This window comes from Dendronephthya gigantea, unplaced genomic scaffold (genome assembly GCF_004324835.1).
Source record: "Dendronephthya gigantea isolate DGI-Jeju-01 unplaced genomic scaffold, DenGig_1.0 000094F, whole genome shotgun sequence".
Taxonomy (NCBI): domain Eukaryota; kingdom Metazoa; phylum Cnidaria; class Anthozoa; order Malacalcyonacea; family Nephtheidae; genus Dendronephthya; species Dendronephthya gigantea.
This window is the reverse complement of record NW_021163104.1, coordinates 156,085-168,226: the sequence shown is the minus strand read 5'-3', so window position 1 is coordinate 168,226 and position 12,142 is coordinate 156,085. Positions and strand designations below refer to the sequence as shown.

Genomic DNA, 12,142 nt, shown 5'->3' with positions numbered 1-12,142 from the left:
ATCATTACTATAAATGACCAGGGACCCAGTTTTGTCCCTTTGGGAACATCTACTGGTACCGATTTCCATTCCGAGAAACAATCGTTGGCTACATTAACCCTTTGTTGTCTATTGCTCAAAAAGTCGCAGATCCAGTTCACGATATGGGGATTGATTCCATAATTTGATAGTTTGGATACTAAGATATTATGGTCTATTAAGTCAAAGGCTTTCCTGAAATCTAGGAAAAGGACTCGTACTTTAGCTTAATTGTCGACGGTGGCTTTAGTCCAGCTGTGAACAAGATTTATAAGACCGTGAGTGGTAGAGAAATCAGGGATACAATGGTACAGGTGTTGTCTAATCCGATGGCTCTGACCACATACTCCTCGGAAATTTTGCTAACGGTGGGGTGTCAATGATATAGTTCTTAGGTCTTTATTAATGTATTCCAAAGTTTGGTTTTTAGGTATAGCTGTAACATTTTAACTTTTCCATACCTCGGAAGGCTTTTCTCAGTACGTGATGAGTTGATTAACATACATACTTGTTCCGCTAAAATATGTGCGGATTCCTTAAGAATCCAATTTAGTATATTATCAGGCACACATGCTTTTGATATATTTACTGTACTAAGTTATCTCTCTACAACATGAAGGGAGATTACAGGTTAGTCGACATTTATGGCATCAAGTCTTTTATATTGGAACAGGGGTATATAAGTTTCTTGGGGTTCCATAAAGGCATAGTTAATTTTATTTGTTAGGTTTTGTTTTGTTGCCTTTGAAGGGAAATATCCGGAAGTGGCGGGAAGCAGTTTCGACACAATCATCCGTTGGTGATTTAGACACTCCACACCGTCTCTTACACTCCGACCACCACTTTTTTGGCTCATTTCCCTTTATAGGTCTCTAAATTCTGTTTGTAATATTTAGATTTGCATCTTTTCTGCTTTCCCGATCAGCCATCCTTTTCCAATTTATGTGTCAGCGTAAAATAAATAAAGGTTTAAAGTCATCACCTACTTATATATGACTGTGAGCTAGAGAATACAAAAATCACGGATTGCGCTCATTTCTCTTGGGATCTAGCTACGAAATTAAATCGTTTTTTATACGTATTTACTGAAACAGATGTTAATATTAAAACCGAAGTCCTCACAATGTCATTCAGTTAACTTTGGGTCTTTAACACAACATCACGTCTGTCATTGACAATTGACCTAAAGTCTCGAGACAAACTACACGGGATTGTTCTTCAAACACGGCGTAACGGGGACTTGGAAAGCTATAGAAATCTCGTAGTTAAAGTTTGGGATAAATTACAAGTGTAACGTTACGGGATTCTCAGTGACATTCTCCGGAAGCAATGGTGAAATAATTAACCACAAAATATTTTAACAAAAATGAACAGGATGCTACTTTATACACCTACCCTCAGATATGTGCTGGGAATCGTTGTATGACCAAAACTTCTTTTAAACCTCTTGAACTTCACAGGCTGATTGTTCAAAAGCATGCTATCCCTCAGCTAAAATAGCTTTTAAATTTTATCCCGCGGGGTTATTGCTTTTCAAAACATATTTGTGCTAATCCACCTCACCAGGTGCAGTTAAGTTGCTAATCTGCCGGCTAACACTGATTTAACTAATCTAGTTTAGATTTTAAAGATTTTAACAGGTTTAGCTGACTAACTCTTGGACAAGGTTCCTCAGTTGTGGAAATATCAGGCCCGCAAATTTAATCATGCATCTGCTCTCTTCTTCATCATTAAACGATAATTAACATATTTTTCAAAGTCCAGGTTGATGAGCTTTGCAAGACGAATGCCATTGGTAAGTTTCACTAAAATACAATAGATACGTGACGAGAAAGGTCTGAAAGGAACCACTTTTTGCATAAACCTGGACAATGACATAGATAACCGAGGACTTGTATTGTACTTTTACTTAGTATCCAAACCATGTATATTCTATTAACTTCGGGCTAGGCTAGGCGTAGAAGAAGAATCTCCTCTATGTAAATATACGTCACATGTTACACTATTTTAAAAACCAACAAGTTGTGTGTTAGTGCACTAAACCTTATTTCTTTCTAGTTCTTTATTGTTCAACGTCTTTATTTCTTCTTTCCAAATTCACGTGGTCGTATCTTCATCGATGTTGATTTCAGAGAATAATGATGTCCTTTCCAATGCAACCAGTTGACTCCATCACTGGCTGATGTGTGTGCGCCATAATGATACAAACCATTCAAATTAGAGTCATGACAACTACGATACCACCAGGCTCCTTTGAATGCCACTGCACAGTTACCACCCCAAATATCATTGTCAGAATCTTTGGTGCTAAAAGCCATACCGTTGTGATATGATAACGAGTCTCCCGCTGTACCTTAATGTAAAAATATGTGCAGGCATGACCTCTTAAAAATCAATAATGTTAATAGAACGAATAGAGTGCAATAATTATTAATGCCAAAATCGTACGAAAAAAGTTAAGGTGGTATTATACAAAAAACATTTTTTTCTTTTATTTTGAAAAGCAAGCCAATATTGGAAGCCAAGTTGCTCTGAGTGAAAAAAGACTTGTTAGATTCTTACTATAGTTGCCCATACCATACACACCCAATGGTGGAAGATGACGAAATTGGTCTTATTTAGTTATAAATATTTTCTCCTCGGAGCTGAACCTTCAATATAAATAAAACTTTGAAATTCCTAGTATTAAACGTTTTACAGGCAGTAAAAATAAAACTTTTACGATCTATCTAAATAAACAATCGTTATTTTACTTAGAGTTAAGGTGGCTCGATACAGTTAATTTTCAAAAACCCCATTGTTCATCACTTTGATACGTTCGCATTTTAACGATTTATTCTAAAGATATTGTGGTTCTTGTATATTTTGATGTCTCTACTTTTTAATCGTATTAGTTTTAGTAACAGATCGTCCGTTGCTATGACGACATATTGGTACAAAGTTCACTCCAAAATGACCAATTGCGTCGGATAGTTGGAAAAGAAGCACGGTGACCCCCAATTTTTTTCGTGCGTTATTTTACTTGGAAGAAAAACTAGCAAAATATGAAAGTTCTATAATGTCTCATTTTTGAAAAATGCAAAAATGACATTTTTTTCGATAATTTTTTTGCCATTATAGATTTTTTTATTTTGACATGATGAGAGACATGTGTAGTACATTACAGCATGCAAAATATCAGCATAGGTCACCGTACGAAATAATGAGATATAGCACGATTTTTTGGCCCAAAATGGAATTTTTTAATGACGTGTGCAATTACACGTGCTGGGTCCGAAACACACATCACGTGAAACAAACACGCGTCGCGCATGTTGTTCTTATTGTTCTGATTCTGAGAGCAGCATTTATGTTTATGTTCCTCGCTGGTTTTGGCAGTGCGTTCGAAAATAAAACTACACAAATATCGTGAGGCCATTAATGTTTCCACACGCAAGAGCGCAACTAAATTTACTATCTCGAGCTACCTTAACGAAATACACACTTAGACAATACAAAGTCTAACATGAAAATTTTGCCAAGTTAGCTTTATTACTTTTTGAGATATTTTTTCCCAAAATAATGGGAATGAGAATTTTAGTTTGCTACAAAAAGATACGAAAAACGTTTTCCATGTATTCATAAATATTATAGAGAAAAATTAAATAGAACAATGAAACAATAGAATAAGGCAATCCAACCCTTTTGTTTGCTCGGAGTAAAACACTAATTAGTAAAACTTTTCGTTTAGTTCTGGCGCTTTTTTGAGAAGAAATATTCAGGATCTATTAGGGAGACATTTAAGTTTCCATCCCCTGAAATTTTGAAAACAGAATTAATCGTGATTTTTTGTATAAGACTATCTTAATATACTTTGCAGGAAACATATCGTGAATTTTACAATATTATAAATCGTATCAATTTAAAGATGTATAAAACTCTGAAAACATTTGTGAACAATTCTATACAGCTTAATGTTCCATTATATCGTCTGCAGTAGCCTCGAATTTAATAGTATTCTCTTGTAGCTATATACACGTTTGAATTATATTTCATTCCTTCAGTCTTTTTCATTTTACCGCCGGATTCCGCCGTTTATTTCAAAGCCGGCCTCGACTGTGCATTATCGAATGTCCCTGAAAATTTTGTTTCGGTTTTTTCCCGTAATTTTTAAAAGTTTTACAAACTCCAAAATTCGAAATATTTCACATTTCTGCGATTAATTTGCGAAATACCAACCTTGCCTCGTTTAAACTTTATATAATTTATAAAATTAATTACATTTATGACTCAATAATAATTTTGCTCGATACAATATTTAATAATTATAGACTGCATTTATAGTTCACCGTAATTGTAAAATGCTTACCATGATAACCTCCAACATTCAACTTGTACTTTGTATTTTCACTGCTGACTTTAAATGAATCATAATGAGCGTATGCAGTGTTTCCAGATGTATCTTCCATGTCGATTCGAAGTTCATTTTGTAAAATATTTGTCATCCTGTGTATTTTATCAAGACCAAGCCAATATTCTCCGATCAAGTTACCAAAACCTTGTTTGTAATCTTGCCATCCTCGGTAGAAGTCAACACTTCCATCAAGACGACGTTGAAATACAGTCCATCCTCCACCTGATGTTGTCATATCACAAAACACTTTGAAACTTCCTTTTCCGTCAGGGTCAATTTCATAAAGACCACTTTGTTTATTTCCCTTTTCATACAAATCAGCGCAGTGGAGACCTAAAAATATGATTTTTCATCCCAATTTAGTGGCTTGTTGCTAATAAAAGGAATAATAATTTATTGTAAACAGGTTAAAAACCTCTTAAATTAATTTTGTTCCGTGGGAATGAAAATGAAATGGCTTTTAACTTTTCGTCTTTTCTCTGGGTTAATTTGAGCTATCAGATTTAGGAAAAAAATTTTCTGTGAAACCATAAGAGGGTTTGTGGGGGATTAATTGTTTATACCCAAAATGCCCTTTTGTTTTTTAAAAATAAATTAAAGCGATATGCCTCATCCAAAATAAGATATCCCATGTTGACAATGCCTTAGTAGTTATGCTATTTTTAGGTTGAAAATCCTAGCCTACATTTTCTTGTAAATGATATTTCTTGCTCAACTAGGTAACACTCCATTCGTAAATATCATTGGTACATTGACGAGTTCGTGTGTATCTTGATTGTGTTTTCTTAAGATTACGTTTCGCAGTTTCCGTATTTTGTCATGCTCTGATATTGTCCACCCTTGAGACATGAGCTTTTGAATTTGCCTACTCAGTTACCAAATAAAATGGAACCTTCCCCACTGCTGTAAAACGGAAAAATTGAATGTCTACATTCTTCGGTGCCATCCTAAATTTGAGTTGCATATAAAAAATCGATTATAATAATCTTGCCTGAACATGTTTTCCCATTTCCAGCAAATCCTCTGGGACAGTGACATTCGTAGGAGCCAATAGTGTTATTGCAGTTTGCATTTAAGTGACATTTGTAAGTTCCCAAGGTACACTCGTCAATGTCTGAAATAAACGATAAAAAAGAGTTTCTAAACTATAATAACGGCTAAAAAATATATGGCTTATACAAGTATAACATGTTAATTGATTAATAATTGATTATTATTAAAATACTTGAATGGCAGTTCAAAAACGAACTGAAAAACACAAGTTTACAAGTATCAGAAAGGTAAGACTATATACATATTTACAGTGATAAAATACTCAGAAATACAATTACTAACATGATAATACCATAATTACAAAAAGATATACTAACGTTAGGTTCTAAAATATTAAAAGATTAAAATGAGTTCAAACATACATATAATGTAAAATAATTCATCTTGCCTGAACATGTTTTGCCATTGCCTAAAAATCCTCTGCGACAGTGACATTCGTAGGAGCCAATAGTGTTATTGCAGGTTGCATTTGAGTGACATTTGTGAGTTCCCAGGGAACACTCGTCAACGTCTGAAATCAACGATAAAGAGTTCATAAAGTATAATAACGCCTATAAAATATATGGCTTATATACAAATATAACATGTTAATACATATAATGTAAAATAATTAATCTTGCCTAAACATGTTTTCCCATCTCTCAAAAATCCTCTGCGACAGTGACATTCGTAGGAGCCAATAGTGTTATTGCAGGTGGCGTTAGGGTGACATTTGTGAGTTCCCAGGGAACACTCGTCAACGTCTGAAATAAACGATGTTGTCAGGAGCTTAGTCGAACACCATGCACTTACATTGTTTAAAATATCTTCATGCTTTGCATTGCATTAATAAGAAATTATCCATCAAAAGAATGCTGGTACACTCGACTTCATAAGAGAGAACAATGTCGTACCAGATACCTTACAGCTAGAGCTGCTTATATCGATGAGTTTGTCTACCTGGTTCGAACCCCTAGCTATATAAAAAAGTTGATTAAAATATTCTTGCCAGAACATGTTTTCCCATTTCCAGAAAATCCTCCGTGACAGCGACATTCGTAGGAGCCAATAGTGTTATTGCAGGTGGCGTTTGACTGACATTTGTAAGTTTTCAAGGTACACTCGTCAATGTCTGAAATCAACGATAAAAAAGAGTCTCTAAACTATAATAACGCCTATAAAATATATGGCTTATACTTAAGAATTAAAAAACGAGTAGCGTGCCTTTATGGTGTAATAATGCACGATGGGGGAATGTTGGGAGAATACGAGAGAAGCTTGTAAAACACGAGGCGTAGCCGAGTGTTTTACAAGCTTCTCGAGTATTCTTCCAACATTTCCCCGAGTGCATTATTACACCATAAAGGCACGCGACGAGCTTTTTTAATTCTTTTATAATATAAGAAGAAATTATAGGGCAACAACAAAATTTATTTATTTGATCAATAATGAAATTCTCCTTACATGTTATTTAAGATGTTGCTTAGCAACAAAAATTTCAAAAGCCAGAAGCGTGCATTATGGCCTCACAATGCACGCGCGGTAACCAATCAAATTGCTCGTTATATCATACTTATATTATAAAAGTATATAACATGGTAATACATGATAAGGTAAAAAAAATAATCTTGCCTGAACATGTTTTCCCATTTCCAGCAAATCCTCTGCGACAGTGACATTCGTAGGAGCCAATAGTGTTATTGCAGGTTGCGTTTGAGTGACATTTGTGAGTTCCCAGGGAACACTCGTCAACGTCTGAAATCAACGATAAAGAGTTCATAAACTATAATAACGCCCATAAAATATATATACAAGTATAACATGTTAATACATATAATGTAAAATAATTAATCTTGCCTGAACATGTTTTCCCATTTCCTAAAAATCCTCTGCGACAGTGACATTCGTAGGAGCCAATAGTGTTATTGCAGGTTGCGTTTGAGTGACATTTGTGAGTTCCCAGGGAACACTCGTCAACGTCTGAAATCAGCGATAAAGAGTTCATAAACTATAATAACGCCTATAAAATATATATACAAGTATAACATGTTAATACATATAATGTAAAATAATTAATCTTGCCTGAACATGTTTTCCCATTTCCTAAAAATCCTCTGCGACAGTGACATTCGTAGGAGCCAATAGTGTTATTGCAGGTTGCGTTTGAGTGACATTTGTGAGTTCCCAGGGAACACTCGTCAACGTCTGAAATAAACGATCTTGTTAGGAACCTATATGATGTGTGTAGCATTTCTACTCAAAATAAGGACCTGGAAAAATTCTGCTTCATTGAGTAAAGTGCACAAAGTCTTAATTCAGTGATTTATTCTCACCTACTCGCAGGAATTACCTTGCTAAATCCACACTAACTGCGCTCGTTTCGAGTTATCTCTGTAGCTCATGCAGAAGCATTGCACCGGGGTCGCAAGGCGTAGGTTCGATTCCTGCTTGAGGACCGATATCTGAAACACTTTCCTCAATTCATTCTGCCTTTAGTTTAGTTTTTCACGAATCCCATTTGAAATTTTCATTAATACGATCTCTCAGGCATGAAAAGATTTTATTCATCATATTTTTTTGAAATAAAACTACTGATCTCACAAATTTTTTAATCAGCTCCTTCGGGCTCGATCAAAATTTCTACTTCGCGAGCAAATGGTTCATTTTTGGTAAGGGTTAGGGTCCCAATCCCAATCAAAATTCACTAAAAGAGGTCCCGAGGTTCATTGGTTACGTATTGCATTATTGTAGCGCATATTGACATGTAATTTAAAACATTTCTCATTGCATATATAGTTGTTATAAGTTAATTTAGTTAATCTCAAAATTCACGCAGTTTTGTCCCGAATGATATTCCGAATGTTCCAAAATTTATAATTGCGTTATTTGTGATAATTCTAAAGCAAATTACCTGATTTCCTCCTGGAAAGCTTTTCTTTTTCAACTCTATTCTTTACCTATACAAAATTAATTACAACAATACTAAAGTTAATAAAATATTGATTTTATTCTTTATATACATTAACTAATATATCACAACAATAATTTCTTCATTCTTTATAATTTATAATATCTTCATTTCTTCAATGTTCATTTTTGTCGGTATAGATAAACCGATAAGATACCGTATATTTCTCATTTCTTAAGGGAAAAAGAGTTGTATTTTGGCACGTATGCAGAGTGATCCAAAGATCGCAGATATGGAGAAAATATTTTCTTACAGTTCAATATTAACCAGTTTTCTCGTGAAATCAGAATTGAAAGTTCATACCTTGCTTACAATTATACAGATTTCTGAAATTCGTACATCGACTTGTACTACGGATGCTTGAAATTTCTTCGGACTTCGGAACATATTTTTAAGTTCTTCAAACAAAATGGTAAACAAATTTCGAACAACACCTTTGTTTAATACCGAAACTGGAGAAAAACAACCCTAATTGCTTCGTATCAAATCAACGGAGGTCCAATGACGATTTCTTATTTATATCGTTTATATTTTGCCATGTTTAGCATCGGTATAAACAAGCGTGTTTGAAATTATTGTGGTTTGCAGTATAAAAATCGTTAAATATCACTGACTTTGTCATTTATCAATCTTACCGCTTCAACATCTTGCATCAATATCCAATCTCCCGTTTTCCTTTCTTCTTTCTTTCTAGTAACGTTTGTCAGTTGGCAATTTTCAACATTTTTTGTTGTTCTGTAGTTGTATCCAACACATTTGTCTTCGTCTTTGCAGTGAGTGTGACATCCTAACATGACAACTGAAGATGTAACATTGTGTCTTGATATTATTTCATTCGCAGGCAATGATGGACCTCCTAAAATTTTTGAAAAAAATCTTGAAAGTCAAATTAATGTCCAAATTTCAAATAAAATTATATGTTTTATGCGGGACTGCATGATTTCACCATATGAATATTTAAACGACAATATTTTTTATCTTACTTTTTTCGACAATACTCACCTCTTATGATTGTGTCGTAATTCGTCGGGGAACATGGTTTGCTGAAATGTTTCCATAGCAAGCAACAGCAAGCTCAAGCTGGCCGCTACAAACATTGTTTAAATCCTCTCTTGTCTGTTTCGGTAATTCTGGAAGATATTTCTCGCAGTTATATGACCAAAAAAAGACGAATAGGAAATGATTATGATTCTGCCTGTGTTTCGTAAAAATTTGAAAATTCAATTAAGTTGCTTTAGCCACGTAATCCACTTACACGCGCTTCAATTGGATGCATTTTAGCCTATGACAGTTATGACAAAGATATCATGTTATCTTCAACACTTTATTTTGAACGTTTCCTTACAATATACGGCAAAAAAGGAATTATTGGCATACCCATAAAGAATTTATTGCTTCCTGCACTTGAGACTTATAATAAAGTAGATTAAATACTTTAGTTTGACGCGCAGGTAATTTTCCTGGAATTCTGATGACATATAGGTAACGCGTGGAAAAGCGGAGATGAGGGTCAGTATAGATAAAGAGCAGAATGTGCTGCCAATTCATTCTGCTCCTCGCTTCAACAAGGTCATTACAGATCGAATTTTAACCCGCCCTCCTCCCCGTTTTCTCACGCGAGCTTAATGTAAAGGTATATTAGTATATTCGGTAGGGCGTTTAAATTAGCCCCACCTTTTCTGTGCAAATTGTTTAGTAATTGAATTTATTGTTTGTTGATTAATAATTAATTTGTTGTTAAGTAAAAATTAATAAATCGGCATGTGCGTTAGACAATTACGCACATTGCCAAAATTATTCCAACTCTGTGTCTGAGTTGTTTTTGTACGAGATCTAGAACACAGAAAACAGAGCTCGTCATGACAAGGTATCTTTTAGATATGAAGCTAATGAAGGGAAGCGATAAAAAATAATTTCATTTATTTCACTTGTTTCAAAAAATTCTGTATCAACGTCAATAAAATATTTTAAAGTTTTACACTGACATGTTTTATGGCCAAGCTAAAGATCATAAAATTAAGATGTGTGTTGATGTTATATAATATTGAACAAAAGCACACCATACCACATAATATATTTAACCGACGCTGCAATAGTCAGATTTTTTTGGATGTCAATTTAGCCAAGACGGAGATTAATTGTGCGACATCATTGAGCCAAACTCGTGACTGACATTCACAGTATTGAAGTTTGCTTAATTGATACAGTTTGTTTATTTTCTCCAATGCCTGGTGCTAGGCAACTTAGGACTCTTATTTCACACACTAAATTTTTAAATGGCTTGAAAAAACTAAGAAGAATGTTCAATGCGTTATCTAAAATAGCTTGAATTTCAAGGGATTGTCACGTTCAAGCCCATAGACTCAGCGTAAAGTTATTGTAATCATAGATCAGTCGAATCGTATACTGTTCAATTAACGTGTGCGGTTGGTCAGGTTGATGTCTTAAGCCCCGTTTACACTAGGTGCTTTGACCAGGCCTAGATGTGAACGTTGTTTATCTAACCTAGACCAGGCCTGGATCTGGTCTAGACCACAAAATCCAGGCCAACAGCAGAAGGTGGCCTGGACCTGACCTGGACTTGACCTGGGGCAAGATTTTGATAATGTGAACAGGCTTTACCTAGTCCTAACAAATTTTGAACTTAATAGTATAATTTGCAAAGGATACATATAGTATTACCACTTTTCGGCGTGTTTTTGGTCTTATTCCAAGTATTTTGTCAAATACTTTGGCTATCCGATATCATCAACAAGGAAGACAGTGTAAACGGGGCACATATTACCTAGACTTGACCTAGATCTGGTCCAGGGCAGGTCTAGGTCTGAAGTGTAAACGCGGCTTTAGAGGCTAGCTACCTCTTTCATGGTATGTAGCGTGAATATGACATCATGGGAGTCCCAATTGGGAGAATGTAAACCCCAGGAAAACGATTTAACGGCCATTTAAGAACGAGTCTTGGGGATGAGAGATTGACCACAAAGAATTACATCTTATAGGAGTGCTTCCCCCAAACCCCTTCTCCCACAAAAAGCACGCGTGCATGTATATGTCTATTGTTTTACGCAGAAAACCCGCTTGTTAGCAATCATCAGAACGGCTTCGATCATTACGGGCATCTATATATAACCTACAAACCGACCCAAATGAACACAAATTTTGGTCACATTTTGCGAAACAAAGTAAGTTGGAATAAAGTTTAATATATATTATTTAAAATGACTTACCACAACTCAGGACTTTGAACAGTTGGTTTGCTTAGAACAGCAGCAAAATACTGATATGCATGCTAGCAAATAAATTATTTTTATTCTTATTATAAACACTCAACAGCAAATCAATTATTTAAGTGCAACTGTCGAGAATTGACATGGACTTTGCACTATAATAGTTATAATATTGTATAGCAACCCACTATAACGCACTTGATTGGCTGACACTTAATTAAACTAACAGTTCAAATTACACTTGCACGCATCTTCAGTTAATAACATTTGTATATAACTAATTCTTCTTTACTCAGCGACACACAATTATATAAAATGATAAAATAACAAAAATGACGTTGTTGCATTGATCTTCCAATTTGTATCCCGCTAATTCCAACCTCCGCTAAAGTTTTCTGCAATCGTCGTAGACACAACGCAGCAAACGAAGAATATTGAGGTATTAAGACGATCGAGACATCAACGTCTCTTATTTGGCAGTTTATGAACAGTCGTATAGCGCCG

At 34.9% G+C, this 12,142-nt stretch overlaps 1 protein-coding gene across 1 annotated transcript; it reads right to left on the bottom strand.

The window, feature by feature from the left end:
• Window positions 1-1,890: 1,890 nt before the first annotated feature.
• On the bottom strand, window positions 1,891-9,439 carry LOC114533783 (fibulin-2-like). The gene is made up of 12 exons (XM_028555379.1): window positions 9,414-9,439; window positions 9,047-9,267; window positions 8,355-8,400; window positions 7,526-7,648; window positions 7,301-7,423; window positions 7,076-7,198; window positions 6,453-6,575; window positions 6,085-6,207; window positions 5,853-5,975; window positions 5,403-5,525; window positions 4,367-4,744; window positions 1,891-2,371 (listed from the first exon to the last, which is right to left on the bottom strand). The coding sequence occupies exons 2-12, from the start codon at window positions 9,203-9,205 to the stop codon at window positions 2,097-2,099; spliced, it is 1,719 nt and encodes a 572-aa protein (XP_028411180.1). The 5' UTR covers window positions 9,206-9,267; window positions 9,414-9,439; the 3' UTR covers window positions 1,891-2,096.
• Between the last annotated feature and the right edge of the window lie 2,703 nt (window positions 9,440-12,142).

What these genes read in the sequence shown, in the direction of transcription:
- LOC114533783 (XM_028555379.1), bottom strand. Translation starts at nt 9,205, where the DNA reads ATGTTAGGATGTCACACTCACTGCAAAGACGAAGACAAATGTGTTGGA. An exon ending in AAATGGGAAAACATGTTCAG is followed by an intron (nt 7,199 to 7,300) that starts GCAAGATTAATT and finishes CGTTGATTTCAG; the next exon opens with ACGTTGACGAGTGTTCCCTG. An exon ending in CAATGGCAAAACATGTTCAG is followed by an intron (nt 5,526 to 5,852) that starts GCAAGATGAATT and finishes CGTTTATTTCAG; the next exon opens with ACATTGACGAGTGTACCTTG.